Here is a 22,559-nt window from a genome sequence, read left to right as displayed (position 1 = left end):
GATGCAGGTAGCACTTCTCAGAGCTCGGTATGCAAGCAGGTAGGTGGAAGTTCCGCCGAGCCGCCTGCCCGGATCTGACGTCTTGACCAATACGTCAAGGGCAGTGGTGATGGGCAGTGGTAGTCACACCAAAGACTGGCCCAGGCGCAGGCTGCCTGGCAATCCCTAGCGTTAGTGTCTGCCGGCCCACCCTCAACTCCCTCAACTCCCTCCAATACTCTGGAGTTCCTAGCACCCCTTGCTTGCTGAAGCTCAAAAAATACAATTTCAGATGTGAAAAGCCCTCACAAGTGGAAAAGATCGTTGCTTTACTTTCCATTTCATCGAGCCATGTGAAGTGAAATGCAAGGGGTAACTTACCCACCGTCACCAGTGACTAGGCCGAGACAAGTGGTGTGCCTACTGCCGGGCTCTTCCCTTCCCACTGACTTCCAACCCAGATGGTGCAACAGAAGCACCCAGGCAGCTTTAAGTACCTCAGAGTCTCAGAGGCTGAGTCAAAGGTGTGGGGTTTGGGGTTCTGTTCAGGTAAGAGAGAAAAGCACCCCCATTTCAGGGCTTCCCAAGGGCACGTGGGCTTGGTGGACTTGCTGCTTGAGGAGCCTGGGAGAGGACAAAAGTACCAGCACAGTGAGGCCCAGGAAGGAGGAGAAGCCTTTCCAGCAACAGATGGCTCACAGCTCAGCGCTGGCTCCAGAATGCAAAAGAGATGATCAGAAATAGACGCTCAGCACGAGGCATCTGCTGCACACAACGTCGCCTCACGCAGCTGCCATAGCTGTGATCGGGAAAATGCTTCTCATCCCACTTTCTACACAGACCCTCCTGAAATGCAGTGTGGACCGGGGTAGGGGTGGCAGATGGAACAGGAACAAACGCAGCTGAGAGAGCCGTTCTCCCGTAGCTTGGCGAGGATGGAGAGGACGCTGCCCCGCAACAGAAGTCAGGGCAGTGGCCCCACCCACGCGCTATTCCCCGAGGCCGCAGAGCAGTGCGGGTCTGCCTCTGCGGTCAGAGGGAGAGTCCAGCCCTTTTCTTGGGTTTGGATTTAGGACCGGGCGCCCACCACAGGGCCAGTCCCTCCCTCTCTGCCTACCTCGCTCTCCAGGCCTTCTCTCCCCCCTGCCCTTCAGAATCCTAATAAAATGACCAGCAGTAGCGGGGAAAAGTAAACCTTTATTTGGAAAAGAGAATTTAAATAACCACTTAAAACCCTCGTTTCATTTCCAAAACAGAAACAAGTAAGAAAACAAAACAAAACAAGATGATTAGGCTACCGGCCCTCTGCCACCTTCAGCCATTTTTAAACGGCACTGCCTGGCAGAGGAGAACGGTGACGGGCCATAGTCCTGGAAAACAACAGGGCACTGTCTTGCGTTCACCTCAGGAGGTGCCCACAGAGACAAACAATGAACAGTGGGGTATGGACAGACAGGCCTGGGGCTCAGACAGGCATATGCCCAGTACCCAGGAAACAATGTTTAAAAATATACACACACAGATAAATTTCCCAGAACCTAGGCGTGGAAAGTTTATGACCATGAACACAGAGGAATTCCAGCTGGGTCTTTGGCTTTCAAATAAAGGGAGAGAACATTAGCCTTAGGCTAAATCTCCAGCTTCTCAGCTATTCCTGCGGTTCTGTGCTGGAGGCCAAGTGGAGCAACAGCAAGTCAAATCAACGAGGGAGTGAGGGATGCATGGAGCAGCTGGCCCAGGAAGGCCTGGGGCCGCCCCCAGCAACAAAGGTTTAAGGCAGGCAGGTGACCCGGTGGGCTCGGAAGCCCCCTGCGCTACAAGAAGGAAAGCAGAGGCCACGAGCAGTCGAGGCCTGGATGGCCTGAGCAACTCCTCAGGCACTCTTGCCCAAGGTCGCCTTTGTGCGGAGGTTTGGCCAGAGCTAAATAGCAGGCTTTTCTGGGGAGAAAATGGAAGGCCATGAGGAAGGCAGCAAACAGTAAAAAGTGGTGGGAAAATAGAGAACCAATAATCCCTGAGGTCCCGAGTCCCAGCTGAAGCAGCTGCAGAGCCTGCCAGCTCTTCCCCTACTAGGACTACCCTGCTCACCCGTTCTGCAGGAGGCAGAGTCCAGTGAGACAACTGTTTCCTGAACATTCTTTCTCCTCACGCTTACAGAGTTTTAAACCTCAAACCACCCTCCCAGCCCACTGGCCCCACAAACGTTTGCTCTCCTCAGCGCAGCCTGGGGAAAGGCATAGCCCGGAGAGAACACGCAGGGCCTGAGGGGAGCTCCGGGTCAGAGGCTCGGGGGCCCCTGGAGCAGGTAGTGCACCCCTAGATTTGCAGCTCCGGGTGGCAGGCCCCTTCACTCCCAGAGCTCAGATGGCATGTATGCCCTGGCCGGCACGATGAACGCCTAATGAAACACGGAGGATAAAAGGAGAAGGGCCCATGGGCCTGCAGCCGCCTGACACCATGCTCTCCACCTGCCCCTGGGCTGACGGCCACAGGGTGGAAAGCAGGCTGATCAGACGCAGGTGTGGCCCTGCAGAGCCGTCCCTCCTTGAGGGGACACATACATACTACATATATCTCACACGTGTGTGCCTGGCAAGAGGGCTGGGCCCAGAAGTTGCAAAGGCAGGGAGAAGGTCGGATCAGAAGGCACCACCAAGGAACGGCCTGAAAGTAAATAACCAATGAGATCAATAGCTCCCACAACCCTGGTAATTAAAAATCAACGGGGAGCGCTGGATACATGGAAGGAAGGGGGAACCACTCCTCCACCTCTCCCAGGGCCACCAAGCATGTGGCACAAGATTAGGAAGAGGCTGGGGCAGGGACGGGACTGTTGGCAGAGAACCAGGACAGGCCCAGAGAAAATCTAACCATGGGAAAAAGGGAACAAGTTGGGGGAGAGGAGGGGACGTAAGATAGTTGGATCTAAGTTTCGACAGTCTCTGATCCAGTGAGCTCTTCTGGAAGAGACGCTCTCTTCCCCTGGGAACCCCGTCACAGGGCAGTGACTTCCATCCCGAAGCTGGCCAGCAGGCAGAGGTGGTCTGAAGAGCAGAAGGGGTTGGGTAAGCCGTTGGCAGCCCAGAGGATCTCTTCAGAGAGGAGGGCGAGACGGCCCAGGAGCTTGAGAGTTCCATCCTGACGCCTGCGATCTGGGGCACAAAGCGGGAGGCAGCCGTGGTAAAGCAGTCAGCGCACCGCAGGGGCCTACGGGAGCCAGGCCTTCCGGAGGCTGCATCCCCCCGCTGCCCACCTCCCTCGCCTCCTCCTGGGGCCCCTACGTGAAGCCTCATTTTCTCAGATACTCCATGCTACATCAGTCAATGAATGAAGTGGGGCGGGGCCCAGGGGACTGTGGCAAAATGGAGAGTGTATGCCCAGGCCCAAAGTTACAAGATCTGATTTTCCAAGAGAAACTGGAAATTCAGATCTTCTATTAAAAATCTGAGCTTTAAAGATAGGCAATCAACTTAGACATTTTAAAAGACATGCTTTAAACCCACAGACATGGGGCTGATGGACGGCAACTCTGTGAACACCGGTATGGGGTGAGGAGATCGGAAACAGGGTCTCTAACCTAACCAAGCTCCTCAGTAACCAGCTGCCGCTGAACAGATCCAGTATCCTCGGATGCTCTGTTTTTACCTCCAAAATAGGGGTGGAGAGTGCTTGTCCTGCCCACTTCTCTAAAGCTACAAGGGTGAAAAGAGAAGGTGGACGGGTGGTCTAAGGGAAGTACGATGAGAATGACCAGTGCTAGGTAGGTATGAAAGCTGCTCTTTTGCCGGCCAGCTACCAGCAGCCCAAGCCATGCCACCAAATGCCTGACCTCCCCTCGGTTGTTCCAGGGACTCATGGGGGTGGCTTCTAGGAACCCAGGACCCACTAGGCTTACCAGTCCTGTTCCCATTATCGCAGGACTCAGCTGAGAAGAAAATGTAATCCACCGTCGTTCCAAGACCCAAGGGCATGGTGGTGACCTCTGGGCGGCCATGCTGGGGCAGGAAATGGGTATATGCCGAGGTCAGGCGGAGGCAGTGCTGGATGGTGCCTACGGTCCTGCAGGCATTGAAGGGGCAATTTCCGTCAGCAAACATCACCAAACTTTTCTCAAGGTTACTTTCTCTGTGGATTTTTTTGAAGTATTTTTAACGAATGAACCCAACTAACTCAGACTCAGCAAAAATTCCTCCCCATGCTAATAAGAGGCTGACAGTCTTAGCTAAAATTAGCCAAGCAACGAACACATTTATACTCAGTCCCCCAACATTCCCGACCCTCCGCTCTCCGCTTGCCAGCTCATGAAGCACACCTAACAGACCCTGTCCATGGGTCAGCAAGCTCTGCTGTGAGGCCTCCCTCCCACGAGGAAAGTGTGTGAGCTTCTCTGCAAGACCCCGGGTGGGGCACCTCTGGCCTCGGCACATTTTGTGGGGGGCTCAGCAAAAAATGCTCCCCCAAATTAGCCTCAGGAAAGCCAGCAGGATCTCTCCTACATACATAGGCAGGCTGGACCCAAGTGGAAGGGAGCTGGAAGGTGAGTTACCTGGGGACGACAGGCTCAGACTCAGAGGCGTCTTCCTCGGGAATGGACTCGACCCAGCCAGCAGGTCGCTCTGCAGGAGACGGGAGAGAAAGATGCTTTAATCATTCGCAGACAGTGCAGGAGCCTCAGTACCTTGCACCCTGAATCCTTCTCATATCCTTGACTGGACTGCTTCAGAAGAAGGAAAAAGGAAAAAGAGAAGGGGAGGGGAGGAAGAAAACAATGGACCGAAGTCAAGAACCTGAGGAAGGCAGACAGACAGAGGCCTCTAACATAGACATGGTCTTCCTCGACTCAGCACCTTTCCTTAAAACTTGAATTTACTTTAGAAAGGTCACATAGTCACATGGTACAAAAATCAAAATGCACGAAAAGTATCAGTGAAAAGTCGCCCTCCCACTCCTTGCTACACAATTCCAGGGGCAACTGATGGCAATACATTTCTGGTATCTATTCCTCCAGAGATTTCCCACCACACCCCATCCACTGTGTGTGTGTATGTGTGTGTATATGTATATATGTGTGCATATACACACACATACACACATGTATATACACACGTGCAAAGAAAAAGGGCACACATTACCAACATCAGGAAAGAGAGGATATTATTACAGATCCTACTAACATCAATAGGTGCTATGGACTGAATATTTTTCTCCAAAATATGTTGAAATCCTACCTCTCAATGTGATGGAATTAGGAGGTGGGACCTTTGGGAGGTAATTAGGTCATGAGGGTGGAGCCCTCACGAATGGGATTAATGCCCCAGGAAAGGGATCCCAGAGAGCAAACATTATACTTAACGGTAAAAGAACTGTTACAAGTCTTAGACTTCTCCATTTCAAACTTACACCAAGCCAAAATAATCAAGACAGGGTGGTACTGGCCTAAGGACAGACACATAGGTGACTGAAATATAATTAAGGTCTAAAAACCTGTATGTCGGTGGTTAACTGATTTTTCATAAGGAAAGGGGTGAATGGAAAAAGACTGCTAATGGATATTGGGGTTCCTTTTGGGGGCGATGACTTTGGTGATGGTTGTACAACTTTTAATATACTAGGAGCCACTTGACTTGTACACTTTAAATGGGTGAGTTTAATGGTATATGAATTTCATCTCAATAAATATGCTCTTTTTTAAAAAAAGATAAGAATGCTACAACCTCATGCCAATAAATGACAATTTAGATGAAAAGAAATATTCCTTTATATACCTTACATTCTCCCTGCTAAATTAATGTTTTATTTTTGTTGCTATTAGAGTTTTTTTCCATATATCTCTTTTTTAAAATTTTTATTTGAGACAGAAAGAAGGGAGGGAGAAAGTGAGGGAGGGAAACATTGATATAAGAGGGAAACATAAACTGGTTGCCTTCTACAAGTACCGCAACTGGGGATAGAGCACAGAGTCCGCACCCCAGGCATGTGCCCCAGCCGGGAATCAGACCGGTCAGTCGCCTTCCAGTTGGTGGGATGATGACCAACCAACTGTGTCACGCCGTCCAGGGCTCACTGTATCTCTTAACAAATATGTCATTACTTTTATGTATGAATACTGTGGCTTTCTATATATTAATATACCCAGCTACTTCCCAGAATTATCTTAACACTTACGATAATTGCTAGTTGAATCTCTTGGATCACCAGTTACATAACAACATTAACAGGAAGTAGTAATTTACCCCTTCCTTTCCATTTTTCACTTCTATTTTCTTTACCTATATTTCTATTTTCTACTTCTAATTATGTTGGCTGGTATCTCTGAACTCAGCTGATTAATGATAGTGACCATCCTTGTCTTGTTGCTGACTTTGCTCCTCAAGTGTTTTCTTTAAGCAACATCTTGATTTTCGGAGCTGAGATAAACTTCTCTTTTCAGGCCCACAGCAGATCCGTGCCCTCCTCCCACTCCTCACAGCCTCAGACCCTAGCTCCAGGGCGCACTGCCGGCAACCCACGCCCTGACTGAGATCAATGTATTTGAATGGTGTAAGAAGAGATGGAGACATCTGTAGGATGCTTCTCATATATTTAAATACATTTCATACATATATATATAGGCACGATACATTATATTCATAGATTTTGCCATATCAAACTATCTTTACATTTCTGATCAACTCCATTTGGTCATGGCATGTTGCTCTTTCAATGCGCTGCTAGATTCTGTTTCCTAATCTTCTATTTAAAAATTTTATTTTGCATCAATATCATGGGTGAGAATGTTAGTCTGTAGTTTTCTTTTTCTGTGTAATTGTTAGGTGGTGTTGTCAAAGTACTTGCTTCATAAAAATAACTTGTCCCCATTCTTCCTCTGTGTCTGTAACAATTTAAATAGTAGTGGAATTACAAAAATTCTTTAAAAGGTATGATGACCTTCTCCCGTCATTCTGAGCCTGGTTGTTTTTCTGGGACTGCATCTCTGAGAACTTTAAAAAATTTTTCCACTGTGGTAGTCTATTTAGATTATCTCTCACTCCTCCAATCATTTTTTAGTAAATTATATTTTCTAAAATTAATATATGCAACTAAGTTTTTAATTTCTTTGCACTTAGTTGAGCAAACAACCCCCTTATAATCCTATTAATTCTTGTGCATCTGAATACTTTTGCTTACTCCACAAATAGGTTAGCGAATGGGTTTTTCTAATTGACAGCTATTTTTCACCCAAACCACCAACTCTTAAGAGTTTACTAGTTCAACTATTATTTTGTTTCTTAAATTATTTTCATCTTTTTTCTTTCTACTTTTTCAGTTTGTTCTTTTTTCTAACTTCTTAATTTGGATGTTTAATGTACTTACTTTCATCTTTTTTATTAATGTAATTCTATTATTCTAAATATTCTATATAATGCTATGATTTTTTTTCACTGAATACTGTTTTAGCTATTATCCCATTAATCTATGTTATTTTCATTATTCTTATTCTTTAGATATTCTTCAGTTTCAGTTTAGATTTCACCTTTGACCGAAAAGTTGTTTTGAAATTTTTTAAATGCCCAGGTGATGATATTTTATTTTGGGGGGCTTTTGTATTTGTTTGTTTGTTTGTTTTTAAGGTTTATTTTATTCTCATTCTAGAGAGAGGGAAAAAGGGAGAGAGAGAAACATCAGTGTAAGAGAGAAACACTGATCAGCTGCCTCCTCCTGCACGCGCGGCAGTGGGGACTGAGCTGGCAGACTGGGCGTGGGCCCTGACTGAAAGGGATCCAGCCAGCAGCCTTCCATTTCCGGGACAATGCTCCAACCAACCGAGCCTCGCCAGCCAGGGTGGTGTTTTGTTCTTAATTCCTATTTTACTGCCTGTGTGATCAAAGAAAGCTGACAATGCTACTCTTACTCTTTAAAATTTACTGAGGTTTTTTAGGTGGTTTAATATACAGTCAATTTTTAAGAATCTCCTATGGATACTTAGAAGGATGTCTTTGCTCTGCTTTCAGTGTTCAGAGTTTGATATGTATCAATCAGTCTACCTTAAGTTGCTTAAGTCTTCTCTGTTCTTAATTATCTTTTATCTGCTTGATCTGTTGCAGGGAAATAAGAAAGATGCATTAAAACTTTCTACCATTAGTTATTTTCCATTATTCCTTGTTAAATCCTGAAGTTTTGCTTTGTGATTGTTGATGTAATGTTATTTGGAGCATACATATGCATAACACTAATATCTTCATTTTCAGTCACATCCTTTACCATTATGATATGCCAGAGAAATCACAGTGACCACCAGCAGGACATCACAGATGGTTTCCCTCAGTCCCAGGCACTGCCCACGCCCGCTGTATACAGACAGCACCAGTACACAGACCACAGCTGCTTCTATGAGCTGCCACATCTTCTGGGCCCACCTGGCACCCAAGTAAGCAAGTGGAAGCCAAGCAAGTTCTGTAAGTACTATGGAAGGGGATAATAAGGTGTCATTCATGGGCCAGAGGAGAAGCTGGATTTAGAACTTTCCTCGTTAGAAAACTGATCAGACAGCCTTTGCTCTATGGCCATCTGGTCAGTTTGTAATTAGTGGTTGTTAAAAATCATCTATTAGCAGTTGTTTTTTTCCTGTAATGCACTTAATTGGGCACATAGTTAGACCTGAAGAGTTCGATGTAAGTTCAAAGCTCCAGAGTTCATGTAAACATACAAGTAAGTACTCATGAGAAAGAAAACATAGTGACCCTTTCCAGTGTCTTTATGAACCACACTAGAAAGATAAATAATTAACAATTGAAAAAATACATGAGGAGGGACTTAAAATTTGGATTTCCTTCTTATTAATTATTCCCTCAAAAGGGAGAGGGGGAGGAGGGGCATCACAACGTTTTTGTATCACACAGCCTGGTGATGCAGAGCGCTCCAGCGCAGTGCAACGTCAACTGGTCAGACAGTTACACCGTCACTGCCTAGTACTGCAGCTCCTCTTGCAACTCAGATGGTTCACATTAAAGTCAGTGTCACAGTCAAGGTAACAGGTTTTTGTTTTCCTACTTTTATTTTTTTTAATCCTGACCCAAGGATATGCTTACTATTAATTTTAAGAGAGAGAAAGAGAAACAGAGATGTGAGAGAGAAACATCGATCATTGACTGGTTGCCCCCAGTACGTGCCCTGACAGAGGGTAGAACCCATAACCTGGGTATGTGCCCAGGCGGGGGATCAACCCACCACCTTTTGATGTATGAGATGATGATTCAACTAACCAAGCCACCCGCCAGGGCCAAGCTGGCAAGTTTCTGTGTGCACAGTGGGTTGGATGACTCTGGCATAGGATTGGAAATATTATTTGGTAGGACATCTAAACATATCCAGAAAAAAGATCCCACACTATGATCTCATCGTACTGCACTTAAGTCTTTCTACTCATGGCCTAAAAGTGACGGTAGCTTTTTAGATTTCAAGTCTTTAAAGACGATTCATCAAGAGCCTGTTCAGCCCTAGGTGGGGGCTACTGAACAAATGGAAAGGCATGTTCACGGTATGTGGTGAATGGAAGTGTTTATCCAAATTTAATTTCAATTTTGAAAATACTACTATTATTTTGCATTGTTAGTGAACTGGGTACTTTCCCCAATATAATGATTCTACTTACAAAGTCATTGTCAGCGTGTATTTTAAAGGTTCTTGGGTTTAATTTTGATATTAAACTGAAATGCTTATTTTATGTTTCAAGTACAGCACTGATGTTTTTTAAAAATGACCTATTCTTAACATGAAATGAGCAATAGGGGCAAACTACTGTTTAACTTTGGGATTTTATAATCTTAAAACACTGAGGCACAGCTTCCCTGCCTGAGCCCAACTGATAAAAGCACTATCCCAGTTCCAGGCACGTGCTAGTTGCTCAATGCATGGTAGCCGCCATCATCATCATCATCATCATATATTGCCACAGTTATAATAATACATTTACCTTTACAATTAAAAAAAAAAACAGAGCCATTGAAATGTTTGCTGCTTTGTTCAAAATGCCAACTTAAATTAAATTCCTACAAGAGAAAAATAAATTCATTGCCTACCACCAGTCCTTTTTCTATAGTTTGTTCCAGTCATTGCTTGGTTGCCTTAAGTTAGTCTTCTAGCATCTCTTCAAGGAAGGCTCGTGCTTGAATATAAAATTCTTGGGCCATACCTTCTTTCCTTGAAGCCTTTCCTTGAAGTCTTCTAGAGTTGAATGTTAGCATTAAGAAGTCTGATGCTAACCTGATTATTTTTACCCTTAAGGTAGCCCAATCTTTTTTGGTTCAACTGCCTAAAAGACTCTTTTACCTTTGACTTTTAGTAACTTCACTAAGATGTCTTAGTGTTGCTTCTCCTATGTCATTTTTACTGAGACATGACGTATCTTCTCAATCTGAAGATTCACACCTTTTCATCTTTGGGAAATCTTCCCTCAAACATGTCTTTAAATATTCCATTTGTGCCATTATATTGATTTTCCTTTTTGTGAACTCCAATTATATGTTGACTCTCCTTGTCTTCCATTACTGTCATTTTCTCCCTAGTCATTTTTATCCTTTTATTTCTTTTTTATTTTGCCTTTTTTTCCTCCTTGGCCTATCTCTTATCTTACTTTCAGTAATATCTTTCTTGTGCTGTATCCAATTTTGTCTTCATTTTATGGGATTTTTAAATCTTTTATTCTACTTCTTTCCTTAGCTCTGCAGCTTACATTTCATCTTCTCATATCTTGCCATGTGCCTGAACTTATTTTTTAAAAGGCAATGATCTTATTTTTGTGCTCTTATTTTATAAAGGCAGTTGCTTCATTTTTTAATTCATGGGAAAATCATTGTAATTTTCATATGCACCATGGCAAGAATTTTTACCACTGAAGTAAGTATTCTTTATCTCCCAATTATTTCCCCGGTTCCTGCCACCTTTTTTCCTTCTAGTACCGTAGTACAGATCTCATGCTGGTTTCTTTTGGGCTGCCCAGCTTTAAATTAGTTGAGGTTTCTCTACCAATTATTTGTATGAAGTTTATATAAGAGAATAATTAAATACGCATTCCAAGTAACAGAATTTTCCTTATGATATGGGGTCTGTATGAGTCCTTTTAATCTCTTCTTCTCCCATACAAAAGATATGCTGCTCTTTCTCTCTCCCTGCCACTTAGACTGCTTAATGAAAACATGGCTTGATTCCTTGGCCAGTCTTTCATCTACCGCCTTAGGACTAAAAGAGGCCGAGACAATGCTCTATCACAACCTGGACATCCTTTTCTTATTGATGAAACAAGGATCTTGGCCTCACTGTAGAGAAAAGCACTCTGCTGGTTCTCTTAGAGACCCACAGAGCCTCACAGGTAAGTCTCTCCATACTTCCTCCAGCACCCCTGCATGGTATCTAGTGCTTCTCACGGCCTTTCCACTTGTGTTACGATGTATGATTTCAGATATGTTCAGGCTCCTTGTTTTCTCAAAAATGAAGTTTACATTTCTTTTTTCCATTTTTCTTGTTGCTTTGGAGTGGTTTCAGAGACAAGAAGGGCACAGTGTCAAGTATATTCTGCCACATTCAATCTGTAAGTTCTCAGTAGGACTTTTTTTATTACAAGCAGGACTGCTGCCACCTTTTGATTTTCAAAGCCCTTTCATGTGTAACTTTTCTCCCATATATGCTGTCCACGTGGTAGTTAGTAGCAACTTAAACCTAATAAGGTTAAGTAGCTTATTCAAGGTCTCAGAGCTGTTAGAACCCAGGTCTTGATTCTGGTCCACGTTCTCACAACACTGTGTATGGCACGTATATGGCCACTAAACCCCACTGACCTTCTTTGTAAGCACACTTAGTACCAGAAGGTCTATGAATTATACCTAGGAAAGACTAAGAAATCAAATAACTGACAAATATCAGGGCTATATAGAAGAAAGAAAGAAAGAAAGAAAGAAAGAAAGAAAGAAAGAAAGAGAGAGAGAGAGAGAGAGAGAGAGAGAGAGAGAGAGAGAGAGAGAGAGAGAGAGAGAGAGAGAGAGAAGGAAGGAAGGAAGGAAGGAAGGAAGGAAGGAAGGAAGAAAGAAAGAAAGAAAGAAAGAAAGAAAAGGAAAAAACAAAACAAAACAAGCTTAGTTTCCATTACCTGGCTTAATATCTGTCACTCCTTCCATAAGAACCAGTCCTATTGGTCGCTGACATGCGATGTTGCAGAAGCGGAAATGTAACAGGAAGTCTCGGCTATACTTACGTCTCTCTGTAAACCAGGAAAAGCCATATGGTAAAAGAAAGGAAGAAGAGCCACATGCTAAGACCTCCTTAATATCAAGAAGCTTCCAGTGTAGGGATATAGAGGAAGTCTGGCTCAGAGGACAAGGAGATTTTCCAACAGCTATGATTTAAAGTTGTCCGTACCATGCCCTGGCTGGTGTGGCTCAGTGGATTGAGCACCAGCCTGCAAACCAAAGCGTTGCTGGTTCGAGTCCAAGTCAGGGCACATGCCTGGGTTGTGGACCAGGTCCCCAGTAGAGGCACACAAGAGGCAACCACACATTGATGTTTCTTTCCCTCTCTTTCTCCCTCCCTTCCCCTCTATCTAAAAACAAACAAATATATAAAATTTTAAAAATAAATAAATAAAGTTGTCCATATTATTGGGTGTCCATGAAGACAGTGAGAAAAACAAAGGAACTTGCTACGGGAATTGAGGGGATTACTCCTTCTCGTCACTGGGATGCCAGCTTTCTCCCAGAATGGGCACGGAGGCACAGGCAACCAAGAACGTGACACATGCTCACCTGATCTCTTGGGATGACAGGAGGTGACATACTGACAGCAATCAGTGATGCCCAGGGTGCTGGGCCATAGTGGGGCCTGCAGCTTCTTCTGGTAGAGCTGATGGGAGAAGTCTTCCTGTCCAGACACCTACAAGGAAAGAGCAGATGGGAATGAGAAAGCCGAGGTGGGAAAAGGAAACAGCCCGTTTTGGAGGTCATGCAGACAAACATACACACACACAATCATACACTATATAAGCACAACACCTAAGTCTTAGGGGAAGATTAAAAAGAAGGAGCTAATTGAAACCATTTTTTTTACTAAAACACTGAAATGTCCATGAGACAGGAGTGAAGGGTAAGAGAGTGAGGTGTGTGAGTCAAAGAGAATAGAACTCTATAAACATGTGATCCTCTAACTTTCCCCTCAGAAAAATCTTCACAGTTCTCCACAGGGGATATCAACTTTCAGGGGCTTTAATGTACAACGGGAAAGGTTTATCCTAATGTTTGGATCTTCTGGAACACCTTAAGCCTATTCTTGGGAAACCACAGGGTAGAAGCAAATGGGAAATGCACCAAGGCACTTTACCGTATCTCTGTCACCATCCTCGGTCAAAGCCAATGAGCAGCCTGGGAACGGACAGAGCGTAGTAGGGGAAACATTCGGCAACATCAGTCATCTGTATATCTCCAACGTATATAGCAAAATTCCCTTTATTTTATTTAACAACAACAACTATTTGAATGCCAACTACGTGCACAACACTAGCCAAGTGCTGAGAAGAGAGCAGTGATGGGCACAACCTCTGCCCTTAAAGGACACAAATTTCCAATATGCCATCTGAAGTAAAACAGACCTGAAATTTAATGGCCATCTACTAGCTGTGTGACTTTGGACAAGTTAGTTAACTCTGTTGGTTTCAATATCCTCTACTATAAAATGGAATAATAATACCACATATAATTAAGAATCCTGATAATAATAACCACTACCAAATTACTGACTGCTTCCTTTGAGGCAGGAACTGGAAAACAAAATCATGTATGTGCATGATTTTATTTAGCCCACCAAACAAACAAACAAAAACCCTGCAAAGCAGGTCCCATTATATATATAGTAGGTCACAGTGTATAGATGAGGCAAATGGAGCTTAAAGAAGTTGAGTAACTTGCCCAAGGTGGCAGACAGAGCAGAGATTTGAACTCAGGACTTGCTGGCTTCAAAATGTGGGCTCTTAACCACTATGCTAATGGTGCCTCTCACAAAGTAGGTACTTAGTAAATTCTTCTGCCAATTTCCTGAGCTCCGTGATTATAGCAACTTTCTGGCAGTATAATGCCTTTCTCTGCACACACGGCAACTAGAACATTGCTGGCACTTGAGTAACCTCATTAAAATAAAAGCCCAAAGTGCTCAACAATAACTCAGTCATCTTGTGTCCTTTCTCCACTGTGCCTTGCCAAAAGTTAGGCAATAAGTTGGATGGATCAGTAGAAGCAAAAAGAGGAACAGGGAGATTAATTGGCTTATAAAAAATTAGCACAAGCTGAATGCCCATCAGCACAGCTAAATAAACTATGCTATTATGATAGGTACACTATCAATATTCAGCATTTAAAAGGAATGGGATAAATCCATACATACATTATTGAGTGAAAAAACAAGCTACAGACTGAAATATAATGTATCATGTTTAAAACACACACATGATAGAGTACATATCAGCAACCATAGCCTAGTACCAGAGGGCGAGAGCTCTGGGGCCAGACCACCTAGTTACAAATCCTGGCTCCACTGCTAATGACCTGCGTAATCCAGAGTAAGCAAATTACTAATTCCTCTGTGCCTCAGTTTCCTTACTTATAAAATGGAGGCAATGACAGAAATTGTGAAAATTAATGAGTTAATAATACATGTACAGTGCTTAAAATAGCACCTGGCACACAGTAATTGCTTCATAAATGTAAGTTATGATTACATTGCCACAGGAACACAGGCATCACTATACATGCACAGAAAGTGATCTGGAAAACTACCACCAAACCTCCAGCAGTTATTACTTTATTCTAAGAGAGGCAGGGCGTGTAGGTAATAAAATGGTCTTTTGCCCCTTTTTGATATTTGAATTCTTACAAGCATGTACTTATGGATTATTTAAAAACTAAATAAATTAATGATAAAAATTGAAAGGATTCCAATACACAGAGGCACTTAAGAGCGCCTAGCTTCCAGGTTTTGGGGTACATGAAAGCAGGAGGGAGCCAGGACAGGTGTCACAGAGGCCCGGGCCCAGAACCGGCACCGGATGCCAACACCCACCTCTCTCCCTGGGCCACGTCCCCACCCCGCAGTGGCCGGCCCCATTTCACCTTCCAGGCGGGCATCCCGTGGTAGTGGAGCTCTCCGTCCCTGATGAAGTTGTAGAGAGGGGAATCAGGGACAGAATTCAGGTCCCCGCACAAGATGATGGGGCAGTGGCTGCCATCCGACAACCTAGCCACCTTGTCCACTTCAGCCAAGAGAATGGCCATTTGGGCCAGCTTGATATCACCCCGGCGTGGGTTGTACAGGACGTGGGTATTTGCCACACACAACGGGGCCACAGAGACTTGCCCCAGGCCTTCTGGGACTAGCGGCTGCAGCAGCAACACTAAGCCCACGTTGTCCCGATTGAGGAGCTCCAGGCCAGGTCGGAAGTACTCCACAGGGCTGGCGCAGAGCAGGCGAAATCTCGTGGGCTTGTAGCAGACAGCACAGCCATCCGTCTTACAGCCGGTCCTCCTCTTGTAGAAACAGGTAAAGCCTGCAAGGGACACCCCGCCAAGGGGATGGATCAGAGTCCTTGAACCCTGAATTCCTCCAACCAGTGGCAGTACCCCCGGCATGTACGCACAAGGCATTGCTCCTGCTGCTCAATAATGGGAGCCCTGCCCTTGCCAATTCCCTGGTTCTGCAGCGGTTCTCTTACAATCTCAGCCAGGTGACTAAGGCGCTAAGGGGGCGGAAGGGGAGAGGGTTTGAAGCAACATAAGTTGATAGGAAAAGCTCAGGATCTAGAGTCAGGCAAGTTGGAGTTCTAGTTCCACCACCTACTAGTTTTGTGGCTTTGTGACCCTGAGCAAGTCACAGAAATTTTGAGAAACCCAGTTTCTTCACTGTAAACTCGGGATAATAATACTCAGCCTCACAGAGTTGGTTACTTCGAGGATTAAATGACAACATACGTCACAATTACTTTATAACTGCAGGACTCCATTGTCTTTCTCACCCACATAAAGGAGCTACCTCACAGGTGAGGCTGAGGGCTTACTGAGACAAAAGAAAAAGACGGTATCCTCAGGAGAGAGCAGATAGGGCTGTAGGAACAAAGACTGGCAAACATGTCAGGGAGCTGTGTTACCCATCATTCGCAGAGAAGGCTCCAGCTGCTCCCAGTAATGATCTTCCTGGACTTCCTGGAGACACAGGATCTAGGAAATTGACAAGGACACCAATCACTCCAGAGTGCTGAAGAGGACTCCCACCCAAGGAGCAGGCACTGTGGCCAGGTGGGAAGCTGTTATGGGTCTCAGGCAGGGTCACACTGAAACTTCCCACACGGCTGACTCTTCCTGGGTAGTCAGTCCCAGCCAGAGCAGGCCCAGGGCTGAGCTGAAAAGACCAGACCCATACACTGGATTTTCCCGCTCCTCGAGTCCCTCGAGTCTCCCTCCCCGCATAAAGGTGCCAAAAGTACACCTCAGGGGAGTCTTAGCATCTGCCAAAACTCATTTACTTCTGCAGGCAAGCACCAGCCCCAGGAAGGACTCCAATCATATGAACCGTGGGAACGCCATCATTTCCTAAGAGCATTGGCAAACAGCCGGGGCCCAAGCAAACACAAGATGGCACTGCCCACCCCCCTCACTCACATCAGGGTCCCAGTGCTGGAATTCCTGCATGAGATTCGCAAAGCGATAGTTCCAGTTGAGGATGTCCGGGTGGCAGTGCAGATAGAGCTCGGAGCTCTGCTGCATCAGGTCCTGGGCCAGGATGTTATAGGACATCAGGGTGAACTGGAACTGAGGGCCATCCCCTGCCTCCAGGCCCTGAGCGTCCAGCTGAGAGGAGAGATCCTCCCATTCTCGCCATAGGATTTCTGCAAAGAGTTTAGGAAGAACAGGTCCATGACAAGGCGCCACCACCTCCATTCCTGACTTGGTGATATTGTCTCAAGTTCCCTTTTTCACCATCCACATCGCCCATCCCTCTCTGTGGCAACCTAGGCAGAGCTCTTAAGGATGTTCTCAGATGAGAAGGTAAGCTCCGCAAAGCCAGAGACAATCTCAGCCTGCTCACCATTATAACCCCAGGATCTAGCAACGTACCTGGCACCTAGCACATGCTCAATAAATTTAGGCTAACAATTTCTCACATGTGACAAATCCACTGGTTCCGGGGGAATCACTCAGATGAAAGTGCTTAACAGTCACCTGAGGTTCAAGACACTTCTAGAGTAATCTCTGCCTTGGGCGTTCCCTAACCTCTAAATCTAGCAAAGTTTGTAGGGCTAGAAACTACATGTCCCCCTTCTCCCTGACAGCATGGAGCTGCATGCTGGATTTCCAACCTAACCGAGCCACAGAATTCATTTTTCACATTTTAATGGAAGCCCAATATGTACCACAGATAAAACTGGAGTTATTCTGGCTGAGGCAGTGTGTGGAGGTCCTGAGGGCTCTTCACTCCTCTTCCCGGGAGGCCCTTGGATCACCTCTGGAGAACAGCATGGAGGACCAGAGCTAGGTCTGCTTTGTTCTGCCACTACCCAGCTGTGTGACTTTAGGCATGTCCTGCTACCTCTCTGCAAAGGGGTTATTCATCTGAAAGACCATGGGGCTAGGTGAGATCATTTCTAAGGCCCCTCTAGATCTGACAGCTGCAAGGGTCTCAGGAAAACAGAATGCAGCAGCAGAGCTCTCTTCTTTATCAAATGGCTCAGCCAGTTGTCAGACTCACCATGATAAGGAACTTCCATTGGGGGAGGCTGCAACTGCCCCAGGCCCTCAAAGGACCAGATGGGAGCCGCGTCCTGGGGCACAGGCTCGGGTGTTATGCTCCAGGCTACCACTGCGGGGTCCTCTTCCCATTGCTCTGCAGCCAGCGCACCGACTGGGAGGACAGCGCAGTCTACATACTGAGGATCTGTCTGCATGGGGACAGCTGCCCACATTGGGCCCTCGACCTCTGGTGGTGGCTCCTCTCCTAGGACCTCAAGGGAAGGCTCCTCCAGGTTCTCTTCTCCCTGCAGGTCACTCAGCTGCCTGCTGGACCACTTGTCCTCTGAAGCAGCATCCTGTCCTCCAGGATCATCCATCAGAAGTGCCAGGCTGCTCTGGGCTAGTCCCTTATCTGACAGGGGACCCTCGCTCATGGCGGAGAGCACCTGGCTCGACCCTTCTTCTCGCCACTGCTGCAGCAGGCCCTCACACTCTTCCTGGTCCGGGCCCTGAGGAGCCATAGCAAAACTGCCCTGTACCTGGGGGGACGAGCTCTTCGCCAGGAGGGCATTTTTTCGACACGTGAAGAAAGCATCTAAGAAGAAAGCCAAAATACCATGTTATGACAGCAACACCCCACCCATACTCTTCTCCCAACTGAAGTGTGAATCCCATCCAAGAATCATATTCACCTTGCTCATCATTGTTCGTCACTGAGCCTACCCATTTTAGTGCCTGGAACTTTATTTCATTAGAGCAAAGTGCTTACTATGGGGCAGACACAGTTCTAAGTGCTTTACAAGTATTAACTAATTTATATGGTAGGGAGCTGATAAACATTCTGTGCGGGTATAAATGAATGGCTGTTCCACATAATCTAGGACAGAGGCAGTCACATATAGCCACACCTTTTTATCTAGAGATTAAGACTGCTGGGAAACATCAACTTTCTGATAATAAGAGCCGCATTCATAGGAACCAGAAATTGACCATGAATTAGAACTGTGGGTTATGGCCTAGCATTGAAACTATGTAGCCTCAGACGATGCCCCTAGTGAGATGAATTCATTCTTGACTGCAAAATGGAGACAAGGGAAGTTTGAACTAAATAGTCGCCAAGAACTTTTTTCGTTCTGTAAGTCCCCTAATCTATTCATGCTTTCCAAAAGAAAGAGTCCTAAAGTAGAGAAGAAAGGTGTCTCAAAATCCATACAATTTATTTCTTAATAAAGGCCCTTGGTCCTCTTCTCAAAGCCCTTTATTCTACATGTAAGTCTTCACAAACTTATTAGCTTTTTCATTCCATAACACAACAGAGGCTGTATATCAGAAGGTGACAAGTGACAGCTATCATCTTTCTGCTACAGCACCACAAATGACAGGACAACAGGCAAGAAGGCAGGTGAGAAAACTCTAAAATTAGAGCCTGCAAACTCCATGCACAGTATTTTGCTGCAAGCAAACACTCCCTACACACTATTCACTCATTAATGGCACAGGACAAGCAGCAAGCATGATGCTGGTCCTCCATCACCAGACTCATTTTATCAGCTCTATTTTTTTTTAAAGCAAGAGAAACGTCAGAATGATTCAAATGTTGACATTATCTAATGGTCTATGTGGATTTAACAGTGGTTTTCAACCAGTAGTGATTTTGCTCTTAGGGGACATACAGCCTTGTCTGGAGACACTGGTTGTCACAGCTGTGGCAATGCTGTTGGCATCTGGTGGTTAGAGGACAAGGATACTGCTGAACATCCTATAGAGCAAAGGACAGTCCCACAATAAATCATCCAGGTCCACATGTCAATAGTGCTGAGAGGGGAAAACCCTGCTTTAAACCCACGCTCCAGGTTGCTGGCTTCAGTCCAGAGACTTGCTAATTCCCTGTCCCTTGAAACATCCTCTATGTATATCAGATGGCAGAAGTTCTTTGATTTACATGTGTGCTGTTACTAGTTTCCAAATGTAGTAGGTGTTTGTTGGTGGTGGTCATGTTTTTCAGTAGCAGATTCCTTTTATTTAAAAACAAAACAAAACCAAACTGTAGAAACCAAACACACAAAGTTAACACAAGTAGGACTACTTTAATGGGGGTGGGGGGGGGGGCGACAAGCAGGAGGTGGCCCCTCCTCTGAAATCCCTAAAATTATTACTCTAGAAACCTCCAGACTACAATTGTCACTAAGGCCACCATTCTGGACACCAGAAGAACTCCAGAAATGACAGCAACATGGCTCAAAGAATATGCTTCAGTTCTCTGAAAACAGCGACTTCTGGGGAGTTTCTCATTCCCCAGAAGTGTGCACACATTCCTGATGAGCAGTGTGCTAGCACTAGAAACACAGTAAGAAAACCGACATGACCCTGCCCTCCTGGAGCTTGCATTCTGGAAGCAGACAGAAACAAAATATATATATATATATATATATATTTTTTATATTACATAAGTATAAATCACACACACACACAAGTTGTGCCAAGTTCCAGAAAGGGAAAGCAAAGGATGCACAGTTGGACCCCTTATTTCTAAGGGGGTCTGTCCTGCCCTCTACAGTGCAGGGAAGTCAGGGAGTTCTGCAGGGTCTGAGCGGACCTGTCTCCTAAGAGCGCCCAGAATGAAACACAAAAAGGCAGGAACGAAAAGGGCAGGCAGATCGTGCCAAGTGAAAAAGCAACTCTCTAACGTAGGAACCGGGCATTGCTCCATCCCACTACACCTCTAAGCGCACAGGAGACTGCATGCGGCTCTCTGGATCCTCAGCATGTTTTTCAACCCAAGCATCCACCGAGAGAGGAGTGCGGAGATGGCTGGGAAAGGTGAATGTGGCGTCCACCCCAGGGAAAGACAGATAGGTCCAGCTCTTCAGCCCACGGACCTCAGGGCCTCCCCACAGAGAATTCGGGCATTCGCTTTGGCCCGGGGCTGCCAGCCCTTTCCAACCCCCACGCCGGGCAATGACTCAGCGGGCCCCAGACCCTCTCTGCACCCCCGGGGCTGGCAAGGGGTGGCTTGTTCCCCTTCCCCAGACCCCTCTGCGTTAGCTGTGGCCCAACGCCACCGGCGTGAGCAGGAGGCTGCCCACGAGGGTCGTCGGCCAGGCCTGGGCCTCGGGAGTTCCTGGAGTCCAGGAACGGTACCGGGACCGAGGGCGGCCCCCTCGCACCTTGGCACTGCCTGGGGAAGGTGGTCGTGAGGCTCGACGCGCCGCACGCCGCCTCAGCCCCGCGGGGTCGGCCCAGGCCTGGCTCCCGCCTGTCAGGACGCGGGGCCAGTACCTGCGAGGGCACGGAAGACTCGCGCGGCCGGCAGCAGCAGGTAACATAAGCAAGACGCGATCATGGCCGGCCGGCCGCGCCTGCGCTCACCTCCCCTCTTCGCCGCAGCCCGCAGGATCTCCCCCGGCTCCGCCCCGCCCCCGGCTCGCCCCGCCTCAGGCTCCGCCCCCGGGGCGGCTCGCTGGGTCCCGCTGAGCCTCAACAACAACTTTATTGAGAGCGTGGCACCCGCGGGACGAAGGACATGTTCCTCCGGCCATGGGCGTAGGGCGGCTCCTGGAAGCCTTCGAAGCGCAGGAGTTTGAAATTAAGCGCCTTGCTGGAGACTACATAGTATTATATAAAGGACACGATTTTATTCCAACATCTCTGTAATCTCTCCGCCCTTCAATTTCCCATCTGCAAAGTGAGGGGCTGGGTTTTCTATAAGGCCTCACCCAGTCCTGCGTCTATAATCTCACCCTTCTCAGTCCAGAGAGAGGAGAGAGCAAGCTGTCCATTTTTCTGTTTCTCCTGACTCTACCGTCTTCCTCAGCTCAGGTTCTAGGTCACAAATTGAGCCTACACCTTTGTCTTCTTCCTCATCCTGTTGCAAATGGGCCCTCTTTTTACCTAATCTAGAAAAAAGGAGGTGTCCCGTTGGTAAGGGAGTCAAGAAAGGGGGGGGGGGGGGACTTCCACAAGGACAGGGACCAAATCTGGTTGGTTGGTTGGTCGGTTGGTTGGTTGGTTGGTTTTCACTGAGGTATTTCTCTAGTGCCTGTAACAGTGTCAGACTCATAGTAGGGGTTAAATAAATGTTGACTTAACTGACGCACATGTCACTAAATGAAGACCAGGTCTTCTAGCAATTCTGTGCTACCCAGCGACATTTTTGAGTCTCCCATCCCCATTCCTCCTCCACAATCTTCTGCCCCAACCACACTGAGGAAGGAAGGACCGCATATACCCCCAGTTTCAGTACCCAGTGCCTGAGCTGTGTAATTTCCAGTTTGTGGCTGGAGCCTAGGTTGTTCAGGGAAGCCCTCTGGGGAGTCACCAGATCCAGGACCAGCTGCATACATCATAACACTGAAAGGCTGAAAGGAGGAAGAAGGAAAGAGTCAGTACTGGGGCCTTCCCACTGTTTTCCCTTCCTCCAGAGAAGCGTCTGCCTTCTGGCAACAGCACTCAGACCTTGGCCTCAGATGAAGCAGAGACCCCAGGGAAACCTCTCGGAAGCAAGTGCACAGATGTTACCTAAGGGCCCCTCAAAGTCAGGCCCACTCCTTTGAAGCGACTTCGAAGGCTTAAATGCACCTTCCTTGTACCTTCCTCCCATTTTGCCCCAATACTTACCCAGAGGTCCAAGTTCCAAATCAGATCCTAAATGAAAGTATTTAGATAGAGACTATTTTTATCATTTTGTGAAATTAGGGTTTCCTTAGTCACCTGGCAAATGCCTTAAAAATTAAAATTCCTAGGCCCTATTCCCGCGGTTCTGATTTATCAGGTCTGGCGTGGGAACCTGAGTTACCCTGGTGTACAGTTTGGGGACCTCTGCAGAAGGATGTAGCTGCAGCTGGG

General features: G+C 46.4%; 1 protein-coding gene across 1 annotated transcript; it reads right to left on the bottom strand.

The window, feature by feature from the left end:
* Positions 1-1,163: 1,163 nt before the first annotated feature.
* On the bottom strand, positions 1,164-21,083 carry ANGEL1 (angel homolog 1). Its single transcript, XM_054567230.1, has 10 exons — positions 20,994-21,083; positions 17,734-18,309; positions 16,647-16,873; positions 16,136-16,205; positions 15,105-15,538; positions 12,753-12,879; positions 12,101-12,211; positions 4,526-4,595; positions 3,875-4,038; positions 1,164-3,131 (listed from the first exon to the last, which is right to left on the bottom strand). Exons 1-10 carry the CDS (start codon positions 21,055-21,057, stop codon positions 2,974-2,976), a joined length of 2,001 nt encoding a protein of 666 aa, XP_054423205.1. The 5' UTR covers positions 21,058-21,083; the 3' UTR covers positions 1,164-2,973.
* Between the last annotated feature and the right edge of the window lie 1,476 nt (positions 21,084-22,559).

The sequence above is a fragment of the Pteronotus mesoamericanus genome, unplaced genomic scaffold, assembly GCF_021234165.1.
Source record: "Pteronotus mesoamericanus isolate MK-2021 breed Mesoamerican mustached bat unplaced genomic scaffold, CSHL_Meso_final contig_182, whole genome shotgun sequence".
Lineage (NCBI taxonomy): Eukaryota > Metazoa > Chordata > Mammalia > Chiroptera > Mormoopidae > Pteronotus > Pteronotus mesoamericanus.
This window is presented reverse-complemented; position numbering and strand designations above follow the sequence as displayed.